At 33.7% G+C, this 14,368-nt stretch overlaps 1 protein-coding gene across 1 annotated transcript; it reads right to left on the reverse strand.

Moving 5' to 3' along the window:
- Window positions 1-465: 465 nt before the first annotated feature.
- LOC108573493 lies at window positions 466-13,829 on the reverse strand. Its single transcript, XM_017935949.1, has 6 exons — window positions 13,818-13,829; window positions 13,502-13,748; window positions 5,953-6,084; window positions 2,824-2,957; window positions 1,594-1,828; window positions 466-819 (listed from the first exon to the last, which is right to left on the reverse strand). The coding sequence occupies exons 1-6, from the start codon at window positions 13,827-13,829 to the stop codon at window positions 743-745; spliced, it is 837 nt and encodes a 278-aa protein (XP_017791438.1). The 3' UTR covers window positions 466-742.
- Between the last annotated feature and the right edge of the window lie 539 nt (window positions 13,830-14,368).

Consider the following 14,368-nt stretch of genomic DNA (forward strand, 5'->3'; position numbering starts at 1 on the left):
ATTAATTATCTCGAATTTTAAATCAAAATTAATTAAATTTAATAGCCAGATCTGTTTAATGTTACTTTGTAATACTCGCTTTACATTGTATGAAAAAATACGATTTATTTTATTGCTACAATAGCTTGTTTTATGCCGAAATATAAATCTATTCGATAAATTATCAAAAGGGTTTTTACAATTATTAACAGTATGATAAACATGCGTTAAGATTGCTTGTTTGAGAATAAACAAGGATGTGAAATTCAGAGGAGAAAAAAGACGGAAGTAACGAAGGTGAATTATTTATTTGTTTCTCACTTAAATAAAACTTCATTCATAAACAATAACAGCTTTTTACCTATAAACGTGATGAGATACATTTCGGTAGCTACAATGTTATGGAAGAGGTATCAAAATCATTGTCAGGAGGATAGAAAACACTGTATAATAGTATTCGAAACAAGTTCTGGAATACTTTGGCGCGACACATCGTCAATCTAATACATAATATTATGACATGTTATTCAGGTTATAAATTCATCTCGCTGCAACGAGACACCGCAGGTCGCAATTACACGTAGATAATTCGCTAAATTTTTATCCTATTTACACGAATAACATACGGTCGATATTTATGTTAACGAAAAATTTTTCGCTCTTGCCCCGTTGCACTTAATAATTTCAAAATTTTATAAACAATTTGACCTTTCCATTTCGGTACAGTCACATGCGCATAAGACGAATAACGGGTTCATTGTTGTTATCTCAAATTGCACAGCAATAGCGTGACTGCGGCAGTGAACAAGAACCATCCTTCGAAGTGTTTCGTTGCTCCACCTAAAACAAAAAGATATATAAACACATTACAATTGAAACGTGGTTCTAAAATATAGTCTTGATAGTAATTTGTAGTGTCAGAGGAATGTGGTATGAAGAAAAAAAAACTATATTCGTTTAATGTATTTTTTTCGTCCCCGTCATATGTACGCAAATTATGAGAGACGTAAAAATATAACCTAACTTCGATTGTACTATTTTAAAAAATAATCTATAGTTACTTTATCATCATTAAATCCAATTTATTGAATATTTTATTAAATATTTAAAGTATATCCGTAAATGTATACGGGGTATCTTAGAACACTTAAATATATCCTTTATTCTTAATGATATCGGAAATGTTTCAAACACAGTTTGAATGGTTTCAAAAGGGCGGTATCGTAAACGGAAAATTTTGTTCACATTAAATATCAGGATTATTTAGCGAATACAAATGATAGTCAAAATAAAGGAATATGTATTAGAATATATAAGAAACTCATTAAATCCGATTTGATGCACTTTCTTCATATTTCTTCATTGATTAGATAACCAATGAAAACGTTCTTTGAATTCCAATCAACGATTCGCAATACAAAGTATGTAATTTAGGCGCGCATCGTAACATCAGATGCGTTGTTGAACGTTTGATACAATGGTGATGAAACGTCGAAAAATTCTTCCATAAAAACAAGACTCATACCTGGAAACCTCAGACAATATTAAGAGAAAAAAAATTCGAGCGATTAAAGGCTGTTCTTATATAATTATAAATAGTTCTGTAAAACGTACCAATGTAAGAAGATTCCCGAGTTCCTAATACGGATGCCAAACGTGGCCGTTCCTCGATCAATTCAACATCAGCCTGCTTTTTATACAAATGAAAAACGTTAGCATGGCAAATAATATGCAATCTTCCGTTATTAAAGCTATCTGGTATAATTTCAAAATCCAGTCCTGCGATAGTCATTAGCTGTTGATTGTCAATAATCTTGTCAGTTACGTTCATCATGAAACTGGAGTTTACCTGAAATATAAAATTTCATTTGTAAGGTACGAAACATTTTTAAAAATAAAATTACAAATATCGTAGGAAGATTTTTTTCTATGCATTCCACGTTAGAAAGTATTTCCATTGTATTTTCGTTTTAATATCAGCAGTGATTCACAGTTGCGTAATAGTACTTTAATTGTATTACGTCATTAGATATTTTAATAAATCGATAGTTTACTAATATTAATGAAATTAATATGTAAGAGATAAATTGCTTTTTGTATACGTTATTTCTAAAGAACAAGCGTAATTATATGAACAAAGTGCAATCCGTGAATTTCTTGCTTGTATTTTTGATCACTCATTTATTTCATGTTAACCTACAAATATGAATGCGTTTTTTTACGTTAAATAACTTTTTTAATATAATAGAATTTTTATTCTTTCTTAATGCAACGTAATAATGAAAACTTTTAGTAATTTCAAATAGCAAATACGCATCGTAATAAACAGATTATACATTGCTTTCATATTTTCATTACATTTTAAACTGTTTTATCATTATTACGTAATTAACCCTCCGTAGGCAAACTGAGTCGTTTATGTTCAGGTCTAATTAAATTGCTGTTTCAAGCTTTCAAAAAATCTGAAAAAATTCTACGATACTTATCAAAGTGTCTCCTGCATTACACAATTGTTTGTTAAGCGAAATAAACAATTTTTTTCAATAAAAATAAAAATGCTTTTCGAAGAAATACAAAAGTGAAATTGCGACGCAGATTGTCTACCGAGGGTTATGTAACTTTATTCAAATAATGTTAAATTTTTATTATCGAGTCGTTTTAATGTATTCTCTCTAGACGAAGTTTCTTACTTAGGCAGTAAGTTTTACGGAATCTGTGCCCGCATAATTCTGGCAAGAACATATGGTATGCAAAAGGGGTAACATATCGATCTGCATTACAATGACAGCTTATCGAGAATGCCAAACTAACGTGCCTCGAAACTTTCTACATCCATCAACCTACCGGTACTCCATTGACAGTCCATGTCACATTTGCTGGTGGATTTCCCGAAGGAACAGTGCAGTTTCCACGCACCGTGTCTCCCACTGCGTAGCGTATTTTCTCCACTCTTACTTGAGGATCGCTCTTCGGTAGATCTGAAATTCATTGAGTTTTTCAATGGTACTGAAAAACGAGAAAGGTCAGAAGATAATTACTTTTTTTTTTTATTTCGTATCTTTCTCTACGTCTTTCTTACGCTTTTCTTTTCTTTTAAAAAAAAAGAACAGTTTCAATGAAAGTGTTTTAACGTCAACGAGGGATCATTGTTTATCGTTTCGATTTTTTGAAACACTTGTTATCAATGAAATGCTTAGGGAATTTATTGAAAAAATTCAAAAGACAGGAGGTTTTTTTTTTGGAGGAATAATAGATATGTGATTCTGAATCTTTGTCTCAGGAATAATACAAAGTAATGGTAGATGAGCGATTGTTGGTTGCTATGAGAATGTTGGTTGGTAATCGTAAAGATTATTTACGAGGATATTTGAAGACCATGGTGAAAGAATAATTGAAAAATACGAAAAATGATCGATTGGGAAGAAGAACCATTTCTGAAAGAATCATCGGATACTAATTCTGAAAAATTTCGAAAATGAAGAACTCGGTCAGACAAATCTTATTGGATCCTAAAATTTTATGACAGTTGGTAGAATTTGATGTTCACCAAACGACTCGGAAAGTCTCTCAGAAATTCGAAGTTTGTCAATTATTTTAATTAAACAAAATAGTTGAAAAGTAACAAATATTTTCATTCCAAATTCATACCAACCCTATTAAATCAATAGCAAGTTTTCCTAATATAAATATTTTCATTAAAAATTGATACCAACCCCATATAAAAATATCAAATTTTCCTAATATAAATTAGACATCTTACTGGAACAAATTCAAATTCAAAGTTTGTCAATTATTTTGATTAAGTAAAACAGTTAAATAGTAAAACATATTTTCATTCAAAATTCATACCAACCCTATAGAAACAGTATCAAACTTTTCTAATCTAAAGTAGCTACGTCAAGTTCCTAAAAAAAATTCAACACAAAATAACTGTATCTCCCTTACATTTCATTTCCTCGTTCCAAGTTCGATTAAAGCAATAATTTGACATTGTTATCCCGATAAATTTCAAGATAGGAGAAATTCGCTATACGCCATTGTTAGATAAGATCGAAGACACTGTTACGCCATGGTATCTTATGTATTCCGTATACATAACATATGATCTATACATATATACACCGGAGGATCATTATACCATCCACAGAAGGCAGTCAATTTTCCCCTAGCGGTAGGGAACTGTCAAAGAATTGTCTCACTTCAGCTGAATGACTTCCGCCTGGTAGCCAGCGTATCGTCTCGTTCGTTGTTGCATCTCTCAAGGACACCACCGCGGTAGATTACCATTTTGAACTTGTTTGGTAATGTTGTGGACGATCATCTCGTCTCGTGAGAATGGAGAAAAGGAAGAAAAGTAGGAGAACGTCTGAGGGATACAAGGCGAGATTCGAAGGCTCGATCTAGTATCGAGCTTTTACGAGCGATCCGAGATCGGAAAGGAGAGGCAATCACCTCGTCTCTTCAAAGAAGAATCGTGGTTGTGGCGTCGTTAAGTCGACGTTCAACGAGAATACGAGACGGTGGGAACGAGACCTGATATTCTATCCTTTGCCTCTGATCTTTCCTTTCTTTCTTTTTCTTTTTTTCTTTCTTCTCCGTGTTTCGTTTCGTCAACTCTGTCCTTTGGTAACTGCGTTTTAATTGGCCACGATTACGGTGACAATTCTGTTCACCGTGTAGAATAATCAAGGAGGGGGGAGGGTAATGAAAGTCACCGACAAGAATTGAAGACGTCGGTGTGAATCGATGAAAAAGAAAAAAAAAGGAGAGAGAAAAAAGTAACGGGTCACGATTGAGCTTCTCGATACATCGTGGATCCTCTCGTGTGTGCTCTCTACAGTCTGACTCGATGTTTTTTTCTTTTTATTGAAAGTTAACAGTGCGTATTAAAAGTTCACCCCGCGAAGAAAGTAGGTGAAACGGCTCTGAAAGGAAATAAGGTTATGTTTACTGGGACGAGGCTGATAATTAACAGTAAGTTGGTTAAGAGATGCGTGGAAAATAGATGATGAAATGAAAGAAGTGTGTTTCGGTTGTTTAATGAGACCGCGTCACGTGACTCCTCTCTTGCTCGAACGTTTTGTTCGAAAGCTGACAAATCTACAGTCTATTTCGATATTTCTTTAATTACCTGTTTTTTTTTTTTTTTTTCTTTTGCCAATTGTCAGTTCTGATTCTGCGAGGATGAAATTAACGTTTACGACGATTTTTAGACGAGACAATAGTTAATCTGTTTGTAGATTAATATCGACAATTATGTACATTTGTATACTAGCATGGTAATAAGGAAGTATTGTGTTAATTTATTTAGCTAACGTTGAAATAGAATACGTGAGACGGGGGGTGGGGGGAGAAAAATATGAAATGAGCAGGAAATGCTTAATGATCTAACTACTTTAACCTTTAGGAAACGATGATTTATGTATATAATTCGTATTCCAAGGAGAACTTCATTTCACGTATTTTTTTACGAATATTAAACGAGCACTAATGTTACACTGTTATACAATTTCTTAATGTTTCATGCGAACAAATTATCCCCTCTGGCTGCATTATTTATATCACGAGTAAAGTAGAGATACGTAGATATCGGGAGTCAGTTAATGTCTTTTCGGAGCTTTATTATGAATACATTTTTATTTCTGAAATGACTTAATAATTATGCTTTCGCGTAGTAACAAGGAATGAAAGTATTATATGTTACATTTAAGAAGTGGAAGGAAAAAAAGAATGAAGTCGTTATGCCGTCTTAAAATTTTCACCGTCGTGTCCGTGTATAAAATAATCGAGATATTTTTTATCCCATTTCTTTTCCTCATTTGCATATTAGAAATTCCAATTTCAACGAACATTCGCTGTAATCAATTTTATATACGCACTTACAAAATGAGTAGGTATTATAGCAGCTTTACTACAGCACTATTCTCTACTAGTTTTCTCCGTGTGGATGAAAAATCAAATTAGGATACTTACTAGCCACGTACATGTAAGCAGAGACCATGATGGTATTAAACGACGGAGAATCACCGGAGACTTCGCAGCGGTACTTTCCAGTATGATTTGGTTGCAGATTTTTTAAAATTACGTGATGAGCGCCGCTTCGTTCTTTCTGTAACGTGATTAATTATGCACTATTAGCGAAGAATTGTATAAATTTATCAATTACTGTATTTAATGAAATTAAAAAAAGAATAGAAGAAATTATATAATTGTAAATTGTAACTAAACGAAAATATCAAATGAAGAAGTTCATTCATAGCCACCAAAAAAATATAAGTTCAGTCGATTCTCGTAAAAATCATTTTTAGAATGAATTTACATATATCGAAATTTAAATTTATAGAAATTCTGGCAAATTTAGCAGACTTTATCAGTATTTTCAAATTTCTTGATTTTCCTAAATTTCTCGACACAAAGAGAAATGGACTTACACCATTCTCGTAACAAACGAGTCCATGTAACAAAATTTCACGGATAACAAGCGTTATTTCTGTATTTATTACAAATATATATTTCTCGAAAATTACACACGACGACAAATTGCAACCAGAAAAAATAGAAAGGTTACACGAATTGTAAAATAAAACGTCAAACGTTGTCGTAACGTGAAATAATTGTTTCACGCCGGCACATTACTTATCGGCGCAGTTCGAATGAATAAATAAATTTTATCATCGATTGTCACGCGATAAACTAAATTCATATTTTTCCTCGTGTGTCATGTTAACCGAGTCGGAAGAACGTAATTAAATTTAAAATCGTGAAAAATATCACGGACACGGGGAGCAATCGGTTTGTATCAATCGACGTGACTCATCGATGCACTTTGAGTCAATTCGGCATCGATGATCACAGGATGGCCGAAACACGCTGCTGCGAACGAAGCGTGTATCATTTATTGCAGATCCATTGCACTTACTCCAGGTCCCTTTGACATCCTCGTCCACGACAAACAACAACTCACAACAACGATTAATTACATGTTGCCAGTGGCAGCGTATAAATCATACAATCAATTTTCGTCCGTGTGGATGTGTCGTTTGCGGCTTGGACATTTTCATGATTGCCAATCAACCGGTACACGCTCATCGTAAGAATTATTTTTACGCAAGTGTTACAGTTTTGCGAGTTTCTTTTTTTTAGTCTATAGGTTAGGATCGTTTGCAGGGCAAATTTGTGACGCGGAAGTTACATATCCGTGGGGGGAAAAACACCGCATAAGTCAGGCACCGGAAGCTCTCCGCTTTGTCGCCAAATTTCACCTCCACCTCGACGTCTCGAGCTTTTTGAAACGAATGGAAAGGGAAGAAATCGAGGGTAGCTGTTTCTACACTCTTGTCAGGATCATTAGAAACTCTTAGAACACCTAGAGTAAACGAATAAACGCGCCGAACGCGATATTTAGTGTAGAAGATTTTCACGTGTTGTGTATAGAATAAACTGGTAACTTGGAAATGACAGTCTGTTAATAGACACGCGTCTGGTTACAAACATTTCATACAGTTCACTATTCAGAATTCTCGCCCACTGTTAGGCGCGTTCCCATCACGAATCAACGATTCCGGACGCGAACAGCTAAGTAATTAGACGTCTCAGCGGGGAAATTGGGATTCTCGAATTGCCTTGGGGGCAAAGAAGCCTCTCTCTCTCTACAGTAATTCTGAACTCTACAAATTCACTGTATACATATGAGACGCCATTCTAAGCCGTCTTTTCGCTTCCTCCGCTTTCAATATCTCAGGCCGTGTCGCAAATTTCTTATTTCGCCGAAATATAAACATTCTGGAAAATCTCACATTTTCTAGAGACAACCCTCTAAGTATTTTCACGGTGCTGATTCTCGTGAGTACGACCGCCTACCTACTACTTTGACATAAATTTGAGAGCCGAGAAAAAGTTCCGGGGAACCCCAGAACCCAGGAATCGAGCCCGCGGTCCTTTTGCTTTCAAGCAGGGATGACTCTGCGCACTATGCCAACGCGCACTCTATATTTTTCTTCGTTCTTGCTTCTGTACCTTAGGTATGGAGGCCCCGATCCCACAAAAATAGGGAAATAAAGAATAAGTAAAGATTTTCAATTTTTAATTTAATAGAAAACAATCCCAAGTGTGATTTCACGCGCATAAAATTCTGTGCGTGATTCGAGTAAAATTGGCTAATTTTGTTTGTTATAACTGGTATCATAAACTGTGTTTCATTATTCATTAACGTGTTTACTAATTTTTTTTTGAATATGCAAAATCACGATAGCTGTGTGCTTCGAAAATTATCGGTACTGTATCATGGAATTTTTTTTAATCTGGAAACTATGTTGGATACACGTGGATATTAAATGATTCACAGGGCTTCTAATACCTCGCTGCATCCTGATGGATCATTAAACGTGCGAGTGATCTTCAAGAATGCACGATTCAAAACGTTGTCTTCAGCTACGATTTTTATCGTGGCTGTTTCAATGCTCCACTGTTGTGAACTATTTGAATAGACCGTGTCGCGTATGAAGTAAGCTCGGAGCATGCACTCTCCGAGTACAATGGAGAGCGCTGCTTCTACGTGGTATGTTACTAAGGATAATTGTGTGCGTGGATAAAGTTCAAGAGAACTTTCGGAAGAACGTAATTTTGAACGGTGTTTTGAAATGTTTCTGAACCGTGTATACAGTTCACTTAATTTGACGACTTGAAATTGTAAAAAAAATCTAATTGAAGTTTAATATACAAAAAGATACGCAGAAGCGTATTTCTCTATCAGTTTTAATTTCCGTAAATAAATTTAGGGTGTTCCATTAAGAAAAATCGTAGTGACTTTCGAAGTTTTATAAAAAAAATAATTATTGTAACGATAAATATTTATTTGAGATATATCACACTTTAACACTTATTCACTCAGCTTTGAATGTTCTTTTAATTTCCACAAACAGATATAGGGTGTTCCATTAAAAGAAAATCATGGTGCCCTCCAAAATTTCGTAAAAAGAAAAAAGTTATCGTAACTTTTGCTTATTGCGGATAATTCGAGGTTGTAAAGTTAAGCGAATCACCCTGCGTATTCTTATTATCTCACCGTGTTTCGACGCAAGGTGTGCTATACGATTCTTGTCAGGGAACAATCCGAAGTATTATTCAAAGTACACGAAGGTATCGATTATTCAAGGAGTGTAAAAGGAAAGAGCAATTTTCACGGGAAATAACTGGTCTAGTTTCATATGGGGTATCGTCGATCTGTTTATAAGAACTCCATAACGTTTTGATCTTTCGGTTTACGCATGAATCGGGTGTGTAATTTCCTGGTGGAAAATGTAACATCACGTGGTATTATTCGTGCACCCGAAGAGTTACGCGAGGGTAGAAGAAAAACGTATTGAAGCGGAATTACAGATGAAACGTTTCGTCGGGAAATAAGTAGGATCGATCGAATATCTGCGATCGAGGTGCAGTCACGCACCGGTACGGCTGTACTACACCATTCCGCAGCGTTGGTTTACACCGATTCAACAATTCGCTACTGGCCTCCGCGCGTAAATTCATCCTGGTCGACTGATAATTTTAATAATGTTACCATTTGTGAAATACGAAGCGGTAGTTCGCGATATCCTCCGCCTTGTTTCCTTCTGCAATTGTAACTGCGATTCCTTTACGGTACAGTCTATGGCAAATGTTACACTGTCGTTCTTCGTAACTATTAGGACACCTGTTATATTCGTGCAGAATTAAATTACATTTCTTCGGCAAACTTAATATCAGATATCAGAAAAAATATACAGGGTTCTGCCTCTATTAGTTTCTAGCAATTTTTTCTCGTAAATGGTAGGTGTGGGAGAAAAATAGGAGGTCAAAGTTTAATTATTTTTTATGTACAATACGATGACACGAATAGATTTTTTTACGTAACGACGGTATCGTGAATTTTATTCCATTGAATATAAATTTATGTAATTTCCTTTGTACATTTCGGTTGATCTAATATGTTCAAGAAATATTACTGTTAATGCAGTTACGAGAATATTTTTGTTCAAGATAGATGGTACCATAATTTTGTCGAAATTTTTAAGAACCTCGTTTCTGTCTAGAACCAACAATGGATTCTAGAGGGATTTTTAACTGGACTAGATTATGAAGATAGCTATTACTAATTTATTTCCTTTCTCCTGGATCAAAGGCACTTGGTATCTTTTGATGGAGGGTTTAAGACCAGGACGTTATTCGGTAGTTGGCTATAAGAGGGAATAAAGTGGAAAATATTCGACGTGGTAGGTATTCATATTGCGTCCTGATAACTTTTGGTATTTATATATTTTTAGGAGCAAGAAAAGTTACCCTTAAAGATACACCCTCTTTCATAAATATTAGGACACTAGATATTGTAATCCTCAAAGTTATTAAGATTCTAAAAAAAAATTCAGTATATTTTTACTGATATATTTTCGAAGAGAAATGTAATTTAAATTACACTCTACTTTCTGTACAAATATAACGAGTGTTCTAATACTTACGAAGTATTAGTGTACCTAACAGGATAATAAAAGGATATGTGAAACAATTATAGCTTTCATTGGGTAGAAATTATTGTTTGTATTTAAAACTGTTTGTAATACATATCTTTCATGCGGCGTAATATTAATTATAAAAGCAAACAAGGAAAAACGGTGTTGAGTGTTTGCTAAATGAAAAGCTAATTGAAATGTGATCGTTCGGAATAAAGTCAATTATACAGTTACTGTTACGTATATAAAGAAATATTTACCGAAATGTAATTCCTTTGGTAAGCAAATCAATCGTTTATTTTAAACGTAACAACGTATTCTGGGCATTTTCCTGGGGAAAAATGTATTCCAAAATTTTTGCAATCCAAAAATGTACACATCACACAAAACAAAAATAAATTTGATATTTATCTGTTTCGATTTAAAAAAACGTATGCATTTAAAATTAAAAATTGCGAAATTAATCATTCTACGTATGTAGGGTGAAATGAAAATTTTCGAAAACTTCTGCGAAACATAAATTATCTGGTGTAAAACTATGAAATGTATACACATCACGCGGAACTAAAGTAAATTTTGATATTTCCGCTTTCATTTGAGTGTCTAGTACGTTTAAAATTGAAAATTTCGAAATTAATTAAAAGCAGAGTTGCAATTTTCCGTTTTGGGTTTTCGCCGGATAGAAAAACAAGCAAAAAGAAAGGGTTGCTCGTGTCAGAAATTTTGTTGCACCCTATATTTTTCAGCCGACAGTGGTAGGTGTGCATTACGATTTATCGGTCCAAGGGCTGTCCGTACTTTCCGCCGGTAAAATCTAATTGGAAAAGCATTGCGTGCGCTAGAGCGCTTCGGTGGTTGGTCGGTCGATCGTCTGTGCTAGTTCGTGTACATGGAATTCGTGCCACCACGTAAAGGCTTTAACAGATTTTTAACTTGCGTCGAAACGTTGATTTTGTGGTGTCTACTCTTTTCTTTTGTCTAATACGTGTTGCGGACTGCACGCGAACAACTTGCTCGCTACTTCGTACTGTACCATTCATGTGTAGTTCGTAAATAGTTTTATAGGATCGAGGAATGTTACCCCTTTTTGCGCATGAAAGAAACATTGGTAGAAGAGAGGTTCAACTGTAAGGATTTTGTGGTTTACCTTGAATGGTGTAGTTGGAAATACGCTTTTTTCCACGTCTATTTTGTTGCTAGATCGTTGTAACTGATAATTATTGCGAATTTTCTACTTTTTTACATTTCTATTTGATCTAGGAAAATTTCTAGAAAATTAGATAATTAGCAATTAAGTGTAAACCATTGACATTTTAAAAAAATGTGGCGGTTTTATATTTTTACTAGGGAGAATTATAATTAAATTGATGATCTACGTTGATATAAAGTTAAATTAACATTTATTTACTACAGTTTAAAGATTTTTTATTAATAATTGAAGTTTTAATATTTTAAAATGATAATAATTCAAGACAAAGTGTGGTGTATTTAAAGATAATGTGAGTCAGAATAAATGAAATATTTGAATGAATAATTTTAATATTATTTTTGAAGAGGATTTAAAAGTAAATTTATTTACTAATTATTTAAATTGAAATTAGTTTTATTAGGTGTACAAATTTCTCTTCAGTTTCGTTAGAAGTGGAATTTATATTTTTACTAATTATTACTGTGTGGAAGTTAACGAATAAATATGTAAGAAATTAAAATTGCTAAAATGAAATACCTTTGGAACGTTTTGTGGAATTTTTTGCATTGGTTTGATATAGTACGTAAATTGTAGAATCAATAGAAGAATTCCGAGTATTATTCCGAGTTTTCGTTAGATTAATTAAGCTGTCCGGAAGAACACAGCTTGCACCGGGAAACTTCGAACAGTTTCAACTAATCAGGATTTCTTTCAGATCGAACGTTAGAAGTAACGGTATATTTTGCTTGGTCAGCAGTGTTTGTGCACGCTTTTAGCAAATTAGAATGGGACGCATAGAAATTTTAACATTCTATTGATCGTCGACCGAATTTACGTCAGCGTGATATCTGTATTCGTTAGTTTTTTCAAATATAAAATATACTATTTTTATTACTTTTTACTATTTTGCTGTTATACTATTTTTATAAAAATAATAAAAATATACGAATATGTAGATTTGTCTTTGATTAAACATCCCTTATTTAGCAGTCAAGTGTTGAATAGTTATTTCACGAGAATTATGACAAAATTTTTGGCGGAGTGAAAAATTTTCGACGATCATTCCATTAAAAATAATATTATTCTTTAGAGAAAATATCTTCGTTAATATATCTGCTTCCAATAAAATGTGCATACAATTGAAAGCTGATAACGGAGCACTTTAGAAATAACAAATTTCCATTAAAACATTTATATTCCTTGAACGTAATAAATTAATTAAAAAAAAAAAAGAAGTTATCACAGAATTCGTATGAGTGTAGAATGAAAAGTAAGATACAGCGAATCACAGGGAGAGCATTTAATTACTTATAAGACACAGTACACATAGTTTGCATATAGTTTGTCAGGTTCAGCTACATAATAAAGTAGGACATGAATGGTACTAACAAACTTTCACGCTTGGCGAAACTTGGGGAAATATAATCCGAGACTCACTTCCGTTTCCCCGGCTCTCAACGATTGCACGTCAGGTGCGAATGTAAAACGTGATTCGCACAGGGTCGCCTTCCAACTTTTAATAAGTAAGAAATTCTGAGGGTGTTTCTAGCTCGAAATAACTCCGCGACAATTCACCGAGCACCGTCCACTGGATTACTGTTACACAATCTTCAAACTGCCCTATTTAATGAACTTTCAGTAATGTCGTAACTGACCTATTCGATGGTACTCGTGAACTTTTCAAATTTATCAATTAAAAATTGCGAAAAGGAGACACTCTCGACTTAAGGTATAAATAAGATTAGATTGGAAATAATACAAAGAAAGAGCGAAAAGAAAAATGATATTGTTAAAATGTAAATCAAGTAATTTTTATTTAGAATAGTGGGAAATTTTAAAGGGCAAATACGTACGAGAACTTTGTTACCCAATTCTCCGAAAACACTTATTGGTGGCATCTCTTTGGGGATGTATCGAAAAAATTCAGGACCCTTGTACCATTTTACTGTATATAAATTATCTGATTCTAGATCGTATCTGCAGCTCATATTGACGGTCGAGCCAGCTGCTACGGCCAATGGAATATCAATAGATACATTCCTAAGTCCACGTACACCTGAAATCAGAACAGAACAATATGCCATCACTATTAATATCTAAATTGATACATTAAGCGTTAAAATTGTGTTATACAATGCAGAAACTATCCAAGTAATTGAAATTACCAGTTTCTTCATTTTTTGTCAAAATTACCCGAACGAATAATGCCGCGAAATTTCAAATTTTTAAGTAAAAATATTTTTCTCTCGTTGCATTATAATTCAGCTATTTTTTTGATGAACAGATTTTTCCATACGAAGCTGAATTAATTCTCACAGAACAACTTGAAGTACAACTTTTAGTGGCAATTGATGTATCGCCAAAGTTCGTACTGGAGTTTATAGAGAAGGATGGCCACTAGAACCTTCTTCTCTTTCCATCAATCTCCATTTCTGATGTTTCATTTAGTATATTCAATTGTGCAAATCTTTTATTTCAACTAAATGTCACTGTGTCTTGAGTCACATTTAAACAGATATTTAAACCGGTATCATTTTTAGTTTTATACCCTTATCATATGTTCTTTGATTAATTTTTAATTCAGGAAATATGACATTTAACGTTTCCTTCAAATGAGACATTTCTAGAGTATGCTAAATTAAATAAACCGTTTAAAAGATTTTCATTAGCAATATTAAGTTTTCTTCTACATTCATGGTATTCAGAAAATGTTCCT

This window comes from Habropoda laboriosa, unplaced genomic scaffold, assembly GCF_001263275.1.
Source record: "Habropoda laboriosa isolate 0110345459 unplaced genomic scaffold, ASM126327v1 scaffold162, whole genome shotgun sequence".
Taxonomy (NCBI): Eukaryota; Metazoa; Arthropoda; class Insecta; order Hymenoptera; family Apidae; genus Habropoda; species Habropoda laboriosa.